Source organism: Sesamum indicum, linkage group LG1 (genome assembly GCF_026168435.1).
Source record: "Sesamum indicum cultivar Baizhima isolate 11 linkage group LG1, ASM2616843v1, whole genome shotgun sequence".
Classification (NCBI taxonomy): domain Eukaryota; kingdom Viridiplantae; phylum Streptophyta; class Magnoliopsida; order Lamiales; family Pedaliaceae; genus Sesamum; species Sesamum indicum.
The window spans coordinates 23,089,996-23,112,406 of NC_142657.1; the positions used below are offsets into that span (position 1 = coordinate 23,089,996).

Sequence of the window (22,411 nt, forward strand, 5' to 3'; positions counted from 1 at the left end):
TAATAAGAAGTAATGTGATTGTTAGGAAAGGAGAAATTATCGACACAACACGATTTCTTGATATAACTTAAATTATAGGAGTTTACATTTACACTCCTAAATTATAATTTATTTATACAAATGATTCAGATTTTAGATAAGAAAAAATAATTATTCCTAAATTTAACTAATGTTTTTTGCTATATTTTATATTTTAAAATAATTATGAAGGGAGCAAATAAATCACCTTATCCGTAATTAAAAAAAAAGAATCTGTAATGAGTAGTTTAAAGTGTAATAAATTAAAAAGGCATGAAAAGTAGGAAACTAAGAATAGGGAGGCCAAATTGGAGGATTAATGCATGCCGTTCTCTGACTCGTCACTCATTATAGCTCAACACGTTGACCATTTTAGCTTGAAAAAAATTGGCGGTGGGCGTGGCAGCAGCCAGAAGCAGTAAGCTGTAAGTTGTAAGTTATAAATCATTTTCACACTCAAGGAAAAAAGATAAAAAAAAAAAAACCCGCTTTTATATAAGCTCCTGGCTGCCCTGAATAGTTGTTCACTGATGTCATATTCACTGAAGAGAAACGTGCACTGATTCTCATTCACCAGTCTCTCCATATACATACATACATACATATACGTGTAGAGAGAGAGAGAGAGGGGGAAGGGAGGTGGGCAGCACTCATCTTTCTCTTTCATATATTCTGCAATTCTTTGTTTGGTAATGAGAATTATTTTTAATATTTGTATAATAATCTTGTCTTGTTTTTCAAATAGCCCATAATTCTCAGCTTCCGTCTTTTCTCCCCCACTCTCTTTTCAATCTCTTCTATCTTTCTTGTCTCTGTCTATTTCACTTATCTTTTTAAGTGTAGAATAATAGTAGTGTTTTCTCTGCTTTTCCTTTTAGTTATCTGATCGTAAGCTACATTTCTCAGGCAGAGTTCAAATACCTTCAACAACCCACAAACCAAGTAGAAAATGAAGGTTTGATTCTCGATTCTCGATTCTCTTTTCATTTTCTTTGCTTCTTTTTTTCATGATGGTGGTTGAGTTTGATTTTGCCCTTTCTGTACATGCAACTTCTCTTTTTGTTCTGATTTCTCCATGGGATTTCCGTTTTGGGGTTTATTTCATGTTTCATGAGTATTTGCCTTGTAGAATTGAAAAGAATTGATTTTTTTTTTTGGAAAAAGATTGTTCTTTTGAGGCCAAGATCATCCTGGGATTTCATTTCTTCTGTTGATTGATTCCTTTGACAAAGTCTTTTGTGGGTCATCGTGAATTAATCAGCTCTGCTTTTCGGCCATCTTAGGTGGCTGTTGGAATCTTGTAACTTTTTTCCTTTAGTTTTCTGAATATTCTTGGTGACTAAATTCTTATTTGGTCTGATTCTGATTATCTCTTTGTTTAACCGTTCATGCAATTTGATCTTTCCTTCACTGGTGGCTGCTTTCTGCAGAAGTTTGTGCTGAAGTTGGATTTGGAAGGTGACAAAGAGAAGCAGAGGAGGGCTTTGAAGACTGTGTCTGCCCTTTCAGGTATGAGGAGACCACTCTTAATTTTTCTTCATCAGATCTCTTGCAGGCAGACAACTTTCAGTTCATCTTTTTCCTTAGAGAATAGTATTGATTATTGGTGGTCTTTTCCTCTGTTTTTACATTAGTCTGAGCCTATATGCCTTCCTGGTTATCACTCACTCATCTTGAGATTCCTTGCTGTAAACTTTCATTATTTCTTCTAAGTTTTAGTGCATTGACTATTAACTATTGTACACATTTATCTGATTTCCTACTTTTCCAAGTTATATCCTATACAGTGTTTTGCCTTGTGGTAATGGGCTTATACATGAGAAACTCGAATGAAAATGTAAATATATATACATTATGGCATGTATTATTGTATTAGGGTGATGCAAGAACTGAATACATTTTGAAGTAAGAAAAGGAGATTAAGTTTGCGTCAATTAGTCAAGAGGATGAAAGGGTTATTTCTGGAGACAAGTGCTTTGAATGCCATAGTTTATTGGCGTTTATTGAAATACTAGGATGGTCTGAGACAGTGATGTAGAAGCAGCACCCTTTAACTTTACCTGCCTGCTGATAGATCTATTTAGCCAGAAAAAAGAAAAAGAGGGTTAAGTTGAGGGGAAATTCTAACCCGGACCGGGTTTGGTTACATGGTAAGCACATCATACTTGCTATGTGATTGGTTTTGATTCGGCTAAATCTCGTTTGGACAAGAATATTTCCTAAGTTGAGTTGAGTTGAAGAATCATTGCTCTGCCAAAACCATAATTTTGCATCTTAGTTAGTTCAGCAATCTTATCATCTCTTTGACCTTTCTTTACATTGGCTTTTCCTTATAATGGTGCTTGAAGTTCCTCAACTACTCTTGAAGCGTTGTTGCTTTCTTTAATTACATTTGAAGTAATGTTGTTGTCATGTCATGTTAAAGCTTTCTCTTTTCATGACCTTTTTGTTGTAGGGATTGACGAAATCTCCATCGACTTGAAAGGAAAGAAACTAACGGTGATTGGAACAGTTGACCCTGTGACTGTGGTGAGCAAATTGCGCAAAAAGAATTGGCCGGCAGACATCATCTCCGTCGGCCCAGCCAAAGAACCGGAGAAAAAAGAGGAGCCGAAGAAGGAAGAGCCTAAGAAAGAGGAGGCGAAGAAGGAGGAGGACAAGAAAGAGGAGCCGAAGAAGGAGGAGGCCGCCAAGGAAGAACCAAAGAAAGAAGAGCCAAAGAAGGAGGAGGGAGCCAAGGAAGAACCGAAGAAAGAAGAACCCAAGAAGGAGGAGGAGAAAAAACCCGAGCCGGAACTGGTGCTTGGCACAGCATTTCCTGGCACAGCGCTGCCGTACAGGCCGTACTATCCTCCGATGAACACATACTACTATGTGCACCACAGCGTGGAAGAAAACCCGAATGCATGCGTTATCAGCTGAAACAATGATATGGGATCTATGGTCCTTTTTCCCCCTTGTTCTTGGTTTTGTAGAATTTATGCAAATCCAAGGCTAAAAAACTCGGTAGACCGATCAAACTTTGGTTTTACAAAGTAATGTGTTATTAGTATATTCAAGATTTTGTGGATGTGTACATAATTTAATAAAAGTTTTGCTCGTCATCAATCTTGTTGTTTAGTAACTATCAGTTTGTTGATGATGCCCATAATGTCTTAGAGAGGCCAGCTCCATAGTTGAAGAAGCTTTGCTGGAAAGCCGCGGATTATGACTGGTACATGTACATACGTAATATTCCTTGTTTCTTTCCTTGTGAAGACAAAAAAATTAAGGTGCAACTAAACGGAGGGTGGTGAGGTTTGATGAATGTTAGGACAAATTTGCTGTGCTATTACACATGGAACCTTCATTTGTTTGTAGTCATTGAGTTGTGTTAGAAATATTCGCAATAATTATCGCAGCATTGCCAATATTTTTGGTGTCCCAAATTATTGTTTGTGCAGCAAATTAATAGAAATTGTTGGAATTGTTTGTGTTTGGAGGCCATTCAACGCCTAAAGGTCGTATCACGCAGCAGCGATGGCGCCTTTGTTGGAAAACCTGGTCTTTTTTCCTGTCTATCCTTGTAGGATTTGACTCAACTACAGCACAGCCTTTTTCCTTTGTTTGAAAGTCTGGAGTTTTCAAAACCATTTTCAGAATCCATTCATGTAGTCATATGTTGAATGATGTAATCAATCGATTTTGTTAAAAAAAAAAATTTAAAATTGCAAAAAAATCTGGACAGTTAGCTATCACCATATTGTTTACTGTTAACTGACTGTTGAAAATAACCTTTGCCAGTTAATTCTTCATCCCTCCTCCCAAATGAACTATTGTTTGAGTAGTAAGATTTGAGACATCACATTTAGAAAATTATAAATTTAAGTCCTATAAATATATATATATATATATAGCATAGTTTTAAAAGTAGCGTGAGCTTACATCAATTATGCAAGATGTGGGCAGCCCTCAAGAATGACGAATCTCGCAATATGGTACGACATGGTCGGTTTTGTAGGCCACGTGAAGAGGAAAAAGAGACCTCTGTTTCCATATGCATTTTACCCAATTTTCGGTGCTCCATTTGAAAATCAATATTATTTTTTTAAAAAAATAATTCACTGAAAATTCATTTTCCAAAATTTAAGTTAATTAAAAATGAGTAAAAAAAATACCTTCGATTCTTGAAATTTTAATGGTCAAACATTTGGTATAATAATATAAGATATGGTGAAAATTTAGGGGGGAGAGTTGATAATAGCAGTTGATGTGAATAAAAGAGAAAATGACCCAAGATTGAGTTAGCATTAGTAGCTCCCAAATTCCAATTGAGAGGGACAAGAAGTTGAAGGGTGGTGGTGTAGATCTAGTGTGCGCCATGTCACCTTGACATGACTTCCCATCTTCATCTCACCCTCATTACATTACAACCAACCACCTAATTAACACACCCCTAAACTCAACTTGTTCTTTCTCCCAAAATATTAAAATTAAAATAATAATATTTATAAATTTTAATTAGTTTGATCATATTTAAATTAATTCTATTTATTATATAATTAATTTAATTCGACTGTAAACTTATTATTCTACGTTTTATTAAAATTAATTATAATTTATTCACATAAATTATTCATATTTTTTGCATAATTACAGAATTCACTCTTGACAGCCAAAACTTAAGAATAATTTATGTAATAATGTGGACATTTTTTATAGGTATATATATAATTTTTCAAAAGCTAAATATTATTTACGTAATTTTTTAAAAGTTATAAGTTATTTGTATAAATATATTATAAATTATAAGTGTAGATGTAATTATTCTTTTTAATAATATTGTTAATATTAAAATAAATGTTTATTTATGTATTTGTTAATTATAAAATTAAGGGTGAAAGTGAGAACAGAATGATGGGCTCTTTAGAGCACGAAGTGGCAGATTGTGAAGTCATCCACACATTCATTGATGCGAAGAAAGTCTTTTACTATTTAATATTTTTTCTGTTTTTTTTTTTTGTTTTTTGGTCTAATAATATTTAAGTGGATAGATTATTTAATTAATTCAGTATTATTAATCCAAACCCCACATTTTGTCAACGGTAATGACAATACCCAAAAGTAGACTATTGAGAAAAGAAAGGCTGCCCTAAGCCCAAAACCCATTACTTTACCTACCTAATTTCCTCATTAGTAAAAATAAATAATAATATAGTTGAAATTGATATTGAAATCACTATTTAATGAAATATAGAGTAACATTAATATCAGGTTTATGGATTCAAATGATACCTATATGTGGGTTTTTATTTAATTTGATAATAATTATAAATTATAATCAAATAAAATATAATTAATATTTTAATTGTTACCATAGTCAATGGTAAGTTTGTATTCAAATTCTCAATTAATCCAACTAATTGAGACCCAATTTTCTTTATTAAGCATATATATTAACGTGTTTATTTTCTTACCCATATTTATAGCAAGGAAATTAAATTTATAAAAATTGGAAAAGATGAATTCTTACAATAATTTTTGGAGCATAAATTGGTAATACTGACATAGGGTAGAGGGCTTAAACTGAAATGTTGGTGGCCAAGGCCCAATAAACTATTTCATTTAAGGCCCAACCATCATTCAGCCTAGTATACTAATTAGATCCTCTTTCATGTCGAGTTTTGATTGGGTTTGAGCCCATTATGACTACTACATAGAGTACATGAACCATTGATTCTTTGCCATGAAATGATACACTATCCATACATTACTCTCGTAAGAAATTATTCTTCTAACTAGAAAAATGTATCTATTCTTGTAAGAAATTTATTAGGTACGAGCACGAACAAGAGGCGATTGAGGAGACATCATACGAGGCGATGAAGCCATGTTTTCGTCGTACATTAGTGTAGGAAAGCTCAACCTTAGGTTTCTTTGCCATGACTTCTTCACTTGAACCTCCACTTCTTTGTATTTCCCCACAAACACTCGGATTCTCCTCAGTGCAACTTCCACGGTCTCATCATCCATATTCGCAAAGCAAACCCTAAACCACCCTGGCTCGTGGCAGTGGAACGACGACCCCGGTGAAACGTTGAGCTTCACATCACTTATTATGACCTTCCACAAGCCCATTTCGCCTTCAAATGTGGGCTCTTTCAATAGGTGCCTTAAGTCCATCCAACAAAATAGCCCAGCATTGCTTTTCAAACATTTTATTCCCACTTGGTCCAGCCCTTTTGTGAACGAGTCGTGCCTGCTCGCGAGCCTTCTTGCACTCTCTGACAAGAATCGTTCCACGAATTCTTCATCAGAGAGCATTGAGGCTAACAAATGTTGCGTTTGGGAAGACACTAAGCCAAAGCTGGACATTTTTCGACCTAGGTTCACCACCGTGTCGTTGTATGAGTACACTATGCCAACCCTAAAGCCCGGAAGCCCCATGTCCTTGGACAAACTACAGACAATGTGTATTAGGTCGCGATTGCATTCCATCTCTTGAATAATCTCGGAAACACTTAGGAAACTCGGACCACGGAAGACGGTGGCTGCATATATCTCATCACAGACAAGGTGGATTTGTTTGTGATTTATGAAGGTGACTAGGGTTCTCAAAGTGGAGGTATCCAACGTGGTCCCTAATGGGTTTGAAGGGTTTGCGAGGATTAAACCTTTGACATTGATATTGGCCTTTCGGGCACTTTGATATGCTGCTTCTAGAGCTTCCAACGTAATTTGGAAATTGTTAGAGCTATGGCACGTGACAGGCAATAATCGCACCCGAGGTCTCCATCCCAAGTCCCTATCAAATCTGTGAAAATTCCAAATCCAAAACTATAAGTATTAGACTAGACCGAGATATATGAGTAGTTATGGCTACGTATATAATACATGAAGAATTATAAAACCTAATTGTAGTTGAGAAATTGTACTAATAAATTAAGTATAAAATTTATAAGTGGAAAGTAGAGATCTGCTACAGCCATGTGGCAAAAAGCTGACTTTTTTCCAACTCTAAAGTCAATATATCCCTTAATGTCCTAGAGAATATCTGGTGGGGCTGGACAGCTGTGAGGGAGGCTTTGAAATTAAGGTTGTGTACGTAGGTGGGTAGGAGTATAGCTAATGTACCACGTGCAGAAAAACTGGTACCTTTTGGCTGGAAAAGTTTCTGAAAATTGACCCTTCACGTGTGATGGATTGTCAACTCAAAACATTCTATAAGAAGACTTATTTTAACACAAAACGACCACTTGAAATTTCAACGACAGCATTCCACGACATCAATAAACCCAAAATCTTACAATTTAATTTATGATCGCGAGACCAACATATCTTATAGAAATACATGTTTCTTGCTTCTCACATGGTGCATTGAATCAGCACGTAATTAAATCTATATGTCCAAATGGATATGTACGTGTATACACTTGTTCTAAAATCTAATGAATTATATACGTATATATTGTTTGGCAAAAGGAATATTATGCATCAAATTGTTATTGTAACTGACTTGTAAAGTAATATGAAGGGATCGATGATTTTAGTACTTACGCTGCATAGTAAGGTGATGGGATCAAGAAGCCGTCACCAGGATCAGCCAGACAGAACATTAACATCTCATTAGCTCCCGTGGCTCCACCAGCCATTACTATGCGGTCCGGATCGAAGCTAACCCTCCCACCTCTTGACTTTGCCATTAACTTGGCCACAGCCTGAATATAAGAAACCGCGTAAGAAAATGAAACATATATATATATATATGTATTATAAATCTAACTTATAATGTATGTACATGTCTGAATTCTGGCAAGCCGTGATAATCTTGATACAATGCAGTACTCTTGAATGCATGAAGTCCTTCAGTAGTGCAGATTGAAGCACTAGGGTTCTTCTTGATCCATTCTTCGATCAAGTCGACCGGAAGCTGCAGCAAACGGGACGACGAATATTAATTGTAAGAATTAAAAGAATAAATATTTATTAATTAGTAATTGTTCCCATTAATGGAAGAATTAACAAACAAGAAGTTGGGATGATGGATGGATGATCACCTGATTCTCAGCAAGGCCCATTTGTATAACTCCATGAGGGTTTTGGGTGGGGTGGAAAGGATCATTATCGTATGCTTTCCATCCATCAAAGTAAGGAGAGTTCTCACCATGCTCATCACTGCTAGCTATTTTCGACAGAAGTTGCCTCTTTCCACTATTCATCAACTCCATTCCGACTGCAAATTAAGAAGATTATAAGCTCGACAACAACAGCTGTGTGGTGTGTGAAGATCCAAGTAAGATGATGTAGTACGTAGTAGTACTTGAGTTGTTTCTATTGGAAAGAATTAGGTGGTGTGAGAGGGGTATATATAGAGAGAGATGCATGAGTGTGAGCAAAGAGTGTTAGAGAGAGAGACATTTAAGGAAAAGTCGGTTTCAACGTTCAAAACCTTGGAAAATATAGTGCCAATATATACAAGAAGGATTGTGGTGTGTCTAACTTGGGTGGGTAAGGGGTAAGGGGTAATGGCTAATTCGTACTTGCTGCTGCTGGGTTGGTCAAAATCCTTCGTAATTGCTTGCGTTTTCAAAAGTTGGACCTCATGATTAAAGCGTGTAATAATACTACGACCATATCGCCACGTACTATTACATATGTATACTAAGTAGTATATAGTATCTCATGACATGAAATCGTGTCTCCCTCCGAATTTCATTTCCATTTTTGGTCTTAGTATTTTGCATCTACATACGTACTATGCATGGAGTGGTAGGGTTGGTTGCTATGTTTGTTCCTTAGCCATGTTATTCACAAGATCAACTCCATTCCCCCATTCTTGCACGACTCCTTTATCATAATCTAAGTTCCTTCCATCCCACTTTTATTCAACCATACTTGTTCCCAACAACATGGGATCGATGTTAAGCGTGCCATTCCACACCCCCTTTTTTGAAAGATTTGTGTGATATATTATATTACACTCACTTTTATTATGGGTTTATGTGACTGTTTGTTGGCAAATTTTCTACGCTCAATATGTGTGTACTTACGGTCCGAAAATGGTGAATGATCAATTTAAGAATACATTTAGTTTATAAGTTTGTATGGGTCGGATCAAATCATAACAAGTATTCGGTTACGATGTTTGATAAATATGACACGTTTGTAACATGTGGATGATGACTGATGATACTCAATCATCATTTAATAGCACCTAATCAACCGAATATGTGTTAGTTGAAGTGATGTGTTTATTTTCATCAGATCATTCAATAGCACTTTTAAGCAATAAAAGCATTTCCGAAAATAGAGTATCATTTTGAGAGTTCAAAATAGTTTTTGATTTGTAGCGTTTTCAAAGTCTGCAGTGCTACTCTTTTGAGATTATAAGTCGTTGTATATTGAGAGACAAATTATTATCATCGATAGTATTAGAATAGGGTAATAATTATCTTAAACATAAGGAATTTCACTTTTACCTCGACTTCCTGTTACATGCTTTCACAGTATGTACTACAATATCATATATAATAAACAATTCGAACTGCTTGTCTGGAAAAACAGTTCACTATGTTTGTTTTCATTTTCAAACTATTTTCGAGACAAGTTAAAATATACTCAATATTTACTATCATTCAAAAACACCTTATTTAGGTATTTTTATACACTCACACATATACATAAATATATATAAAAAAGACATGATTTGACAATGAATAGTAATTTTTGTCTCCTAAAACACAACATTAAACATATAATACTTATTTTAAATTGTCTCCAAAAACAAATCCAAACATACATACTATCTCTAACACACACTTATTTATCTTTGCTTTTCTCTCTCTATCTCCACAAAATACAATAAAACATTCAAAAAACGAAATCCAAACATTATGAACATATTATGCATGGGTATGTCTTTCCATGTTTCTAGAAAATCTTCTGTGGATCGGACAGAGTTTGGAATAAAAAGTTTCTTTCTTTAGGAAATTAAATTTTATTCTTAAATATTCCAAAAAAAGAAGGAGAAATATTTAGGCATGGGAGCTGATATTTTTGAAAAATGAGTAATTCAAAGTATTATTAGTATTATTTTCTATGAGTACATTAATAGCAAATGATTTACAGGTTGACATTAAATTTAGAATGATGAAATTTGAATATTAGAAGTTTTTATGAGCTCAAAGTCAGAGTTTAGAACTTTTCGGCCGACGTGGCATAAATAGTTGAGAGACATGATGCTTTCAATTCCATAATTTAAATATAAATGTCGGAAACACTTTCATCCCAAAAATAATCCCCCCCCCCCCCTTCTTTTACCAACATAATTAATTCTACTAATCTCAATTTCTGCCCCAACTATACTCACCAGATTTACTTTCCGACAATCAAATCAATAAATTTGTATCAAAGAAAAATGATGTTTATGTGATATTACAAATGAGCAGATTACTTTCTTATATAAAAAAAAAACAAATAATTTACCCTCATGTGTTAATTAAAATGAAGCAATTTACCTTCATGTCTAGAAAGGTAAATTATTTATTGTTTCATTTTAAAAATATATGAGGGATGAATTACTAATAAAAATTTATAAAAAAAATAATTTACTCATTTATAATATTAGACGAGAACAAGTTGCATTTTTAGATATAAAAATATAGTGATTCTTAGACCTAATTAATTTTCAAATTAGAGAGATTGGTTTAGGGAATTGTAAGATGTAGGTTATAGATACAATGAATGTTGATGAGGTAAGAAGTGGACGCGTTTTGGGGAGGGTGACATTTGGCATAAACTCACCTATAACCATTCCTATTTATTGTTTATTTTTACAGTAATTGGTTGTTTTTCTTTGTATTATTTAGATATATTTGTTGATTTAAATTAATATTATATTAATTATGAATTTAGATAAATAATATAATAATTCATATACTATGAAAATAATAATATTTATAGGCGAGGCTTGTTTTTTTTTTTTTTTTAAAAAAAAGTATAATTAATGATATGGGAAGATGGAGGGGGTGGGGGGTTAAGGTGAGAGTGTCCAATTGATTCGGCTCTCGTCGCTGTGCACCGACCACCATTCATTTAAGGCTCCACGTTTCATTTCTTCCGAGAGATTCATATGCGCCTTTTCCCATTAGCCGTCCCATGTTACTACTCGAGAAGCCACCCCGGGAATTCTTGCCTGCTCTAATTGACGGGGTAGTAGCCCCTTCACAAATAAATGGATAAAATTGTCCTTCAAATTCATAAAAATTGCCGAGGAGGACAAGATTCACGTACAAGACTTGACTGATGAGCTGTTGAATCATCTGACACATGTATATTAAGATCCTTACCACATGTGAAAAAAAAAGCGTTCTTGACTGATAAAAGTACCACCTTGTCTGTTGGGACCACGATGTGCCACTGTTCATTTTTTATGCGTACAACCCACTACATGCATATCGTGAATCATGTTGTAGATTAAGGGTACATGCTAAATCGTACAACTAGAGAAATATGTATAAATATATTGAATTTATTTGGCTAAATTCTAAAATATTCCATTTCCATTTTGAATTACACTCTATATTAATGTCATGAATTTCAAATATCTTTTAAAAGAAAATTATTTATTCAAATTCAAGTCATTTCGTTCAAATGTAGCATAAGTGGTTTCTCTTCTCGAATGGAGTGGGGTTTTGGAAAACAATAAAAACGTTGATATATATTGTTGATGGTTGCGCCAAATTTTATATTATATAAGTATTAATAAATTGAAAAATATATCAAGTCGATCAATAAATTCACAATAAAATAAATTAATATAAAACTCAACAAACACAAATTACAATAAACTACATTAAATGAGATAAAGATCCATATTTTTGGGCGAAGGTATTTATAGCCTTCAATTTATTTATGGGATCTCAACCTTAACGACTAAGCTAATTTATCATTGCTAATATTGGATGAGAGTCACTAATTTAGTTAGTCATTAAAAGGATTGAAGAATTGTTTGGGGTGAAGTAGTTGAATTGGGGATTAATATATGACATGATGATTATGAAATGTAGTAAAGTGAGGTGAACCCCATCCCTCCTCAATATTACCAAATCTATAATCTCTAATTTAATTCAATTTCAACACCGAGTTAAGCTAATAAATGCAATTATTGATGTAAGTATCCAAGTAAGCATATGATGAAGTCAAATAAAGGATTCTTGAAGACGTCAATTACCCCAAAACAGAGAGGATGGATGTGTACAAGGAATTAAGCATAAGAGGAATGATTAATGATTAATCCGCCCTCCCCTCCAATCAAAAGCATAAGAGCATTACAATTTTGACAAAAATATTAGATTATCAGTAGAAGAAGCAAAACTGCAAATCCCTCATCTCACTATAAATTCATCCAATACAATACAAATGTGAAAGCCACCCACCTCACCCATTCATTTTCAATTTCAAAATTAATCATTCACACAAAGTGTTGTAGTTTCTAAGCCTGGTCTATGTCCTCTAAACAAATTACCCATAATCAGACTACTCAACACCTAATATTTTATTTTACCATATGTATTGCCTATATTACACAATTCTTAGTTCAAAGCATGTGCTAAAATTATGCATTAGCTTTTATCTTATTTGCTTCTTTTAGCTAATTGTTCTCCCACAACAATCCAAATGGAAATCACATGTAATGCTGTTCATTCCTTTATTAGGAAAGAAAGAAAAGTTAAACAAATTTTGCTCCCATGCTACTTGGAATTCAAATTTCAAGTAACACCACCATTTAAGCAATATATAATACTTAAAAAAACCAGACTCTAAACGTACCCCAACTATAAAAATAAATAAAAATTATCATAAAAATAGTTAAAATTTACTCAATATTAGGGCAAAAGTGAGGGAAATAGGAAGTCAAAATGGTCAACATCATAAGTGTTGGTTGAGCTTTAGAGGGTCAACCTTGATAGGATCAACTTGGACCCGCATGTCTGGTTGATTTCCAATATTCTGGCCAACATTAACAGATTTCTTGCCCTACACATACAACCTCAACAATTTATCCAAAATCATAGAATTCTATTCTGAATGAATGATTAATCACCACAGCATAAATTAACATAAGCCTTATATGTAGTCAAATTCCTAACACAGAATTGTATGCATGCGTGGAGTATGTTCTAATGCTACTAAACAAGAGTTTGAATTTTGATCCAAGAATTTTGTTGCTCTTACGCTACTTGTTGACATACAGACTTCACTACACATTCCCATTTCATCATTATACATAGATTGAAAATTCACCACAAATGGCATTTTTTTTAATAAATAGTCAAACACTTAGTTGAGAATAAAAATTATCTTTTCTCATCCATTATTCGTTATTTAATTCACATAAAAACCATTACCACCCTTTATTCTAACTAGTACTAAAAAAAAAATGCATGAAAGAAGATAACCACCAAAAGATAGTTATGAAAAACCATGATAAATGAAAAAGTTAAAAAATAATTAATTTTTTAAAAATTAATTACATACCAGAATTAAGTAAGACATCAAAAGAATGATCTCACTTTAGTATTGATATTACATTACTTCTTATATTTCAATTCACATGTACAAACCATCAAAACACTTGAACTCAATTAAATAAGCCATCACCTGAGATATTAACATTGCAGTTTGTAATTATTATTATTATTATTTTAATGTGATTCTGGTTTAATATGAAGTAGACATTGGTGGCACATTTACCTACTCCCTTTTACCAGGACAAAAAGTTACTGCAGAAAAAGATATCCATCGAAGAAAAATGCTGAATTTAGGTGTTATTGTAGTGGTCGGCCCATAGAGAAGGTAAATCAAGGGGTAAGTGTATTTACTTTGTTAGTTTAACATTTTCCTTACCATACTAACCCACGGGCTCATAGCTAGAGATGTAGCAGAGTCTGCAAAAACTAGTTGGTGGCAGATTTCAATTCCAAGTTCTTAATCCACAAGATCAAATGTAAAGATAGACAAGATTACATAATAATCACTGCAAAGGCCAACTTGGAAAATAGCAACTGCAACTATTGCATCAATACAACTAACTTGCAACCTAAGCATCAGCAACATTTTCTTTATTTTAGTTTCTTCTCGAATCCTTTTACTATGTTACGCACACGTGTGGCCGAGTGGGGAAGTTGGTAGGTGGAGACTGGAGAGGATGTGGGAAGAAGACAATGGAGACAACTTTTGACAGCAGTGGCAGATAAGATAAACCATGAAGGCAGACGGCAGAAACAAGAGATCAAATAACTATGCTATCAAACAAATAATATTTTTCAAAAGAAGATCTACTGACAAGACTTTTAGGACATCCTGTAGGAAAAAACAATCTGAACCCACATATATTTTCATAGGCAGTCAACATCATCTACTCAGCACTTAGAATTGTTTGCTGATGGTCCCAGTGTCATGAATTATCAATTTTCACGAGTTTCAAGTCTAATGCGCGTGAATCAGCTACTGTCTACAGCATGCAGTATGAAAATGATGAAGGAGAAATAAAAGTTCTACTTGGAAACTGGTGGTATTTGCTTTCATATTTGTGCACCATGGACAGCAGAGAAATTGCATGACTACAAGTAAAATCAAGTAAGCTACATGTATCTCGGGCTTTGCATTCAGAAGATAATATCCACTCATGGCCCAAACTAACATGAATATATGCTCCAGCTTACATGAAATGTGCAGCAATTGATTATGACAACTTCAGCAACAATTTAATCTTCACCACACACAAAAAAAGAACCACAAAATAGGCACAGATTAAGGCGTGCGAAACTTGTGTGAGGCTTAATTATGAATTAAGTATGAATCTTATTTTTTTTTTCTTGTCTTTTGATATTTCGGCATACACAAACCAGGTGAAAAGATGCTTTGCTGCAAAATAAAAAGATTAAGACATGAATATCTTCATCCTTCATTCCACCTGTAGGCTTACCAAAGTAAGCACCAAGGTGATTAGATCATTGAGCTGTCCGTCGAAAGAAATGTTCAATCTGCAAATATCCTTGAGGCTGCAACTTTTTTGGCTTGGCTGCATGCTTACACTTTTTTGCCCAAGGTGAGGTATCCTTAACGTCCTGGACAAGGAAAAGCGCATTACTTTTACATGCTTCACCAAACAGTATTTCCTTTGGTAGTGCAGAACAAGTTTACAGGCCAATAATGATCAACTACTTAGTTTTTTTTGCCAGTTGACGGGTGATTTGTCAATAGAGACCATAATAGTAACTACACTCTAAGCAAATAAAATAGTTAGTAGTGGAATGATGAGTTATAGTTCCAGATTGACAAAAGTAGGGAATGACTACAGAGACCCACCAATGATGATTGATCAAGAGGCCTCATAACTTTGATTCGGCCACCTCTGCCATCAGCTCCAACAGCAATTAAGTCACCTGCTCCTGCATTCAATCTGTCCAACCCTGTAGATGATGTTGTTGATACTTGGTTCTTAGCCTTCTTGCACCATTTACCCAAGTGCCAGTTAGTTCCATCAGGACCCAGTAATCCACCAGAAAAGCATCCATCACCTGGAAATTTCACAGAATATGAAGAATTTTATTTCTAAAGATGCAGTACCTCTTCACAAAACCTTCTTGTTAAATAGGACGCCCAGAAACTTGAGCAAAATTCAATTTGATTAAAAAATAATAGTAATAATAACGAAGAATACTATAGAAAGAATGTGTTTCAAAAATAGAATTTATTAAACATACCAGGATGAGAAAATTGAATCGAGGAGGTAGTCTCTTTTTTTATATGAACTGAGGTTTGAACTGGGCCAGTCTCACCATAGCATATCACCTCATCATCCACATTAGCAGGTAGCTTATTAGCTAGATCTGCCTTTCTGCCTTTTTTCATAGCCCGGGAGCAAGATACTCCGTCTCTGTTTCCAGATTGTGGCATTTCGGCATTGTTTTGTGTATCAAAAGACACATCTTCTAGTGGTAAATGGCATCTCTGTAAAATTACACTGTTATCAACACATGGCATGAAATTCTTGCATGAAAATCCTTGTACAGAAGTGGAGCACCCAACACTCTTGTCCACATTTATTGAGGAACAACCTTTCTCCTGATCATTTTGTTCATCAGTACATCCAGGGAAAATATCATCAATTGTGCTTTTTCTAGTCATAGGCATGCAGACCTCAACTTTCTTTGAAATGAATGTGCTGTCTGACTTATAACTTGTTTCATCTAAATCAATTCGATTTCCATGTCTTTTCATTGTATTTTCATGTGAATCAGACTTGAATCGAGCATCCTGGTCCTTTAGCACTCTCAAAGTTTCATTGTCTTTGATTTCAGCTGCAGTCTCCAGTTCTTGGATTCTCGACTGTAAAATATTGGGTATTAGGTAGTTCTCAATTGAAACTAAACAAACTTATTGATTTCTGGGCTCCAATTTAAAATGTACCTTGAGTTTCTTTATCTTTTCGGTAGCCTTCTCAAGTTTACGAAGGCAACGAGCCTCTCCTCTTCCTAAAATGTTGCATTTGGCCATCAGTTCCTTGTAACCCCTACATACAGTGAAACGGGACTGAATTGGTAACCACAGAAAGGAAAGGATCACAAAAAGATCGAAGAAGTCATTTATTTTGTATAAGTTCACATGAAAGAAATGATTTCAGATAAACCTGCAACTAAATGAAATGAGTGACTACCTTCAAGAAAGGAATATAAATGAGACAGGAAGAAAACACATTAACACTCAGAAGTTTCATGAGTTAGTTCTGAAAATGGCATGTCATAGCTTTCAATCTTTTATTGAAATAAAGACATTTAGCACATGAACATAATGGCTCTGTTTTCAAATATAAATAATCATAGAGGTTGTTCAGAGAAAAGGTTGAAACAGCAACCCCCATTCATATGAACTGATATTGGTCATTCCTTGTATGAGTAGAAATAAGATAGCAAATTAGTTGGATATAGCTTTTATTACGACTCTGGAAACAATATAAGTAGAGTCTTACTTGTTACGAATTACCAATGACTTTCTCAGAACATCTACTGTTTCTCTGCTGCCAACATCATTGCCTAATGAAGCAAGCTTCATAACCTCATCTTCCTCCAAGTCCAAATCAGAAGCACTGTAACGAAAGGGCAGAAAAAACAATGAGCAACCGAAAGCTCTATTAAATAAAGCACATCTGAACAGAATAAGGGAGCTTTTTAATACAGCTTAAATGCTGCCAGTTCCTTTGCCAAGGCCATATTTCTCTCTTGCACTCTCATGAGTTCCAAAGTTGATTTATCCAGCTCCTGCATCATGATCAACTGAGCTCAACAAAATTCTTTCATCATCCATAATCTAAAAGTTTTCAAGTGTATTTTCCAGTGCATGATGTTCCAACCGGCACATTATACCTTAAACAATAGCAAAAACTGCTTACCTCAGATTTCGCACGAAGCAACTGCTGACTGGTTGCAATCTGAGTCAGAGCTTCATTCTTCAGTGCTACTTCAATTTTTAGCTGCTCCTTGCATGAGAAAATCTACAGAAAAGGATTAGCACATGAAATTTTGGAGAAATTTACTTCTTTAATATTATTGAATACTAGCAAAAGATTGTTTTTCTTTCTTCTTTCATCTGCTCTTTGGGGGTGAGACGGTGTAGAATGGGGAGTCAAATTATGTTGTTGTTTCAGATCCAGAATTAAGTTATTCAATCCATTTAGAAAAATTGAGAGATCTCGTGAAATCATTACATCCTTACTTCAAAGTTTGTTTACCGTAGCTACGAATATTAAAAAAGGATCAACAGCCACTAAGTAAATCTTCAATTTACATCAACAAAGCAATTCAAGTTACCAGACAGTCATTTGTTGGTGTCAATTACTTATTTACAAAATGGGAGCAATAAATTTAAGTGGAATGAGTACTAACACAACTATGTATAGGCACAAGGGTCTATTTCTCTCTTGAAAATCAATTTCACTTTCAAATATTACAAATGAAAAGATGGCATTCTGTAACTGTGGCAAGCTAATTGCAATGAAAAGTTTAATTGTTTACCTGGTTTTTAACTTCTTTAAATTCTTTCTGCTGCTGTTCCAAAGTTGAAGCAAGAGCCACAACTTTCCCCTCCAACCTATTGACCTCTTTCCGCAATTCCTCAGGATTTTCTTCATAATCACTTGGCTTTTGAGAAGTATTAGAATCATTTGGATCACCAACAGACTGGAAGTAAAGACGGCCAACATTTGCATTGGTGCAAGATTGTTTGCATATGGGACAATTCCTCTTCTTCGTTTTGGGACAGTACTCAAACCATTGTTGAAGGCTATGGTTTTCAATAAATATATCACATTAAATAACTTAAATTCACCCTTAACTCAAAACAGGCTAATCAACTTACTGAATAGCCCACCTTCACTGGTTATCAGTATAGGCCCTCTATTCAGAAGTCAGCAATGTATAATCTTTCTGATTCAGCAAAATAATAGAGACATTCCATATCACTTATGTCCACGGGAAACTTATGAGTACACTACACTGTTCCTGGATCCATAGTATTTGAAAGGACAGAAGAAATATAAAGTATATAATAATTTTTCAAAGGAACTATTATCAGACACAATTCTATGACTTCAGTGTCCTTTATAGCAGACTACGTAAGTTGTCTGGACCAATATATATATATATAAACAATATTGCATCATTTGCTTGGAATAACATTTCAAATATCATTTTACAGGTACCATACATGCACGAATTACACGACAAGTTAACTCCCCCATTGCTCATTTAATGACTAATATACCTAGCAATAGCCAAATGAATGTTAAGAGTTCTCCTAAAAACAAGAAAGAAATCCGTGGAAATTTATTCAGGGAAAAAAAACACGCATATACAAACAACTAAGCAAATCGGTATCATTATCTTCAACATTTCAAAATTCAAAGGAGAAAACGATGACCTAAACAAATCAAAGTAGTTGATGCAACTAACCAGAGCTCGTGAAAAACGTGGCCGCAAACAGAAATGGACTGAAGGTCTTCAATTAAGGGTTTAAGATCCTCGTAGCAGATTGAGCATATGGTTTTTGCGAAGGCATTGCCATTGTTGTTAGCTCCAGCCATAGCTGCATTTTACCCACAATTGATTCCATTTTCTTCGTTTTATTGGTTAGCAAACCCGAAATGGTAGTGATTCGAGGAAGCGGGTTAGGGCGAAATTTTGAAAAATTAGGAGGAGGAAATAGGCGCGGAAGAAGCGGGAAGAAATGAACTCCATATTTTGTATTTGTGTTTTATTTTGGTGTTTTGGTATTTTGATGATAAAGAGAGGAAAAGAAAGACATAATAAGTGTGTTGCAGATAGGTGTACCTTTGGATGTGTTTTGAACTAATTTAAAATAAGTGATGTAGGTTTGATATTCGAATTTATGAGATAAAAATCATTGTTGATTGTCAAATTATATCTTATTGTGTGTTTAATATTGTATTTTTTTGAAGACCTCAAGCACTCTCATTATCAAATTATGTATTTTTTATATTTTATATATATTATTTATAAAAAATTAAAAAATAAAAAAACGCACCGATAAAATGAAAAAACATAAAAAGCAAACATTAAATGAGTCTTATATTATCTCAGGAAATGCCAAAATATGAAACCAGGATGCTTATAGAAAAAAGTTTCCCCTCAATTTCTGTACGTATTCTTAAATTAGGCCTAACCACTTCAAAATGGGCTCAAACCCTGAGGTTCAACCAGTCTTAACATAAAAACTTCAGCCCAGTTTAATATTGGGCTGATCTTGGCCCAATGTCAACTGCTCTCGTTTTTTAATCTAATTTTTTAATTATTTAAATTCGATCTCGATGTACTAGTTTTGAAAAAATTTAAATTTCAAGACTAGCAGATTCTTTGTTTGTAATTTTTCTAAAAGAAAAATATACATTTATGATATTAACTATAAGGTATTTTTCATCAATTTAGGTTGATTCCTAATTTTTCTAGCTTATTTTGTCTGACAATCACATAATTGATTATGAGATAATTTAATTTTAAGAGCAGTGATTATGATGTTTGGTTTCATAATTGGTTATACAGTTTTATATTGTAATTAAATTTTAAAATAAACCTCATTCTTATATCAAGAATTCCACAAAGTAATAAATTTAATGGGTATAATAGATAATTAGATAAAAAAATAATAATTGATAATGGGGATAAAAATTATAAACAATTACTTTGATGAAAATTTGGTTTTGGTATAATTGAATTGCATAGGTAATTTTGGAAAAAGGGGGTGAATGGAGAGTTAGAAATGTTAATTAAACAGGGGAAGGGCATATGAGTTGGGTTGGAGATGCAGGATGGCATTAATGGTAATTATTAATTCATCAAAGGGTTTGAAAGGACAAAAACAAGATTATAGGAGAAATAATAAGTATTGGGAAACACATGTGTAGTAGATATACTACCTGGTAACAACAACATAAAGGCATGAAAAGGAAAGAAAGATAGGGTATGATTAGGATGTGGGATTGATAGAGTAATGCAACAACGCCTCTAATAGTGGAGTGGTAGTGCAGTGCGAATTATATAAGTGGAAGTTTTGTATTTGGTTTGGACCTCTTCTTCTTCTTCCGTTGCATCCCAATCTCTCCTTCATTCACTCACTCTGTTGATTGTTGACCCAACCCCACCCCCACCCTCCTTTCTCTTACAATTTCTCTCCTTTGACTTGTGTGCTTTGGTTACCTATATAGTGAGAGAGAGAGAGTGTGGTGGTGAAAGTGGATGACGACTTCTCCAAGTCATAGGTAGTGGTGGTGGTGGAGAAGAGATATGTATGTATGTGAATATGATGGTGGGGTGGAGCCATCTAATCTATCATCAACATTGAAGATCAAAATGGTCCTCCTCTTCTATTTCCCTCTCCATCAACCCAACCTTTTAATCCAATTACAGCATCTTTACTCATATATTCATTTTCTTATTTACAATTTTTTTGTTTAAATAATTCTCTTATATTTAAGACAGACGTAGAGATGTAGCAGCCGAGTATTATTTGACTTGGAAATTTACTCATTAAATATTACCCTAACAATGTTGAATTTTAGAAAAAACATACCAATTTTCTTATCCTAACACACCAATAAACTATACATATCTAATCTTATACATTTCCATTGCAAAACTATACAAGTTTGTACTACAATCCCAAACATGTACACTAGTACATTTACATAGTATGTACACTTTGTTTTCAATGAAACTCGTCCATCATTATTACATCAATTTCTTATTATTAAAATTAAAAGTATTTTTCTTGAGGGTATATTAAAATCAAATTACAACAATATAATTTAGTATTATTTAAATATTTTAACTCTTCGTAGGCTGGATGGAAGATATTAATTTCCGCTTAGGAAAGTGAATAAAAAGAGTTGGGGGGGGGGGGGGGGGGGGGGAAAGGCATAGGTCACCTGGCGACCGCACGATCTTTGACTAATATCAAGAAAATGTTTCGTGGCCGTCGATGCGCTGCCATAGGATGCGCTGCAAGAAAATCAGGGGCATTTAAGAGCCCGGCGCACGCTTTGTCGTTCTTTCTGGTGGGACCCACCCACAGTAGCTGCAAGTTGTCACCCCACCTCACTTGCATCTCCCTCATCGTCAGCAGCCACGCGCGCTCCCTCACATGTCAAAACTCGTCTACAGCCGTTGGATCATCGCGACTGCCTTTGAAAAAGTCAACCTCGTTGACAGTGGATCCCATTCGCCAAATATCAGCGTGACATTTAAACGCACAGTTGATTCGAAATTAGGAAAGAATTGCAAACAAGATCCTCAAAAGTAAATCTTATCACCCCCCAAACCCTCTTGAAATTATTTTCCAGCCCCAAAAGTTAACTTCATTATGTTTTCTATAATATTCTATGGAACCTGTGTTCCTGTGATTAGCTCTCCAACTTTTTCCATTAAGAAATTAGAAAAAAACAAACTTTATTAAATAAAATTTACCAACTTTAATCTTTTTGTTAGTTCATCTAATTTAAAAAAATTCCAATTCCATGTAATTTCTCTTCAACTTACTTTCACAACTCAATAATATTTATTTCAAATAAGAAAACTAATATTTGGACATTATGTTTTATTAAGTTTGAACCAAATTAAATTTGTAATTTTTGAATAAAAGAAATTAACTTATTAAAATTTGTATATAGTAATAATGTGGTAGCATATTTTGGACATATATGTACTAAGTTGGATGGGATCAACTCAGAAGTATAAATGAAGTATTTCTTGTTGAAAGAAGTAATTATTTTTTAGTAGAAATTATCTGTAATAATTATATATAAAATTGTTGTATTATTGGAAATATTTAGAGGAGGATG

General features: G+C 34.2%; 3 protein-coding genes across 5 annotated transcripts; 1 reads left to right on the forward strand and 2 right to left on the reverse strand.

Annotated features, from left to right (window-relative positions):
- Positions 1-554: 554 nt before the first annotated feature.
- On the forward strand, positions 555-3,126 carry LOC105173006 (uncharacterized). 3 transcript variants are annotated; one of them, XM_011094652.3, is made up of 4 exons: positions 555-707; positions 925-973; positions 1,449-1,527; positions 2,474-3,126. In XM_011094652.3, the coding sequence occupies exons 2-4, from the start codon at positions 968-970 to the stop codon at positions 2,938-2,940; spliced, it is 552 nt and encodes a 183-aa protein (XP_011092954.1). In that variant the 5' UTR covers positions 555-707; positions 925-967; the 3' UTR covers positions 2,941-3,126. The 3 variants fall into 3 exon arrangements, with proteins under 3 accessions (XP_011092954.1, XP_088731266.1, XP_011092947.1); XM_088875140.1 differs by having other exon boundaries at positions 556-657; XM_011094645.3 differs by lacking the exon at positions 555-707 and having other exon boundaries at positions 756-973.
- Positions 3,127-5,509: 2,383 nt separating this feature from the next.
- Positions 5,510-8,404, reverse strand: ACS1 (ACC synthase 1). Its single transcript, XM_011094662.3, has 4 exons — positions 8,055-8,404; positions 7,796-7,927; positions 7,555-7,715; positions 5,510-6,811 (listed from the first exon to the last, which is right to left on the reverse strand). Exons 1-4 carry the CDS (start codon positions 8,223-8,225, stop codon positions 5,830-5,832), a joined length of 1,446 nt encoding a protein of 481 aa, XP_011092964.2. The 5' UTR covers positions 8,226-8,404; the 3' UTR covers positions 5,510-5,829.
- Positions 8,405-14,687: 6,283 nt separating this feature from the next.
- LOC105173032 (RING/U-box superfamily protein) lies at positions 14,688-19,318 on the reverse strand. The gene is made up of 9 exons (XM_011094675.3): positions 19,011-19,318; positions 18,075-18,342; positions 17,453-17,554; positions 17,239-17,321; positions 17,033-17,149; positions 16,474-16,576; positions 15,768-16,392; positions 15,370-15,581; positions 14,688-15,128 (listed from the first exon to the last, which is right to left on the reverse strand). The coding sequence occupies exons 1-9, from the start codon at positions 19,139-19,141 to the stop codon at positions 15,012-15,014; spliced, it is 1,758 nt and encodes a 585-aa protein (XP_011092977.1). The 5' UTR covers positions 19,142-19,318; the 3' UTR covers positions 14,688-15,011.
- Between the last annotated feature and the right edge of the window lie 3,093 nt (positions 19,319-22,411).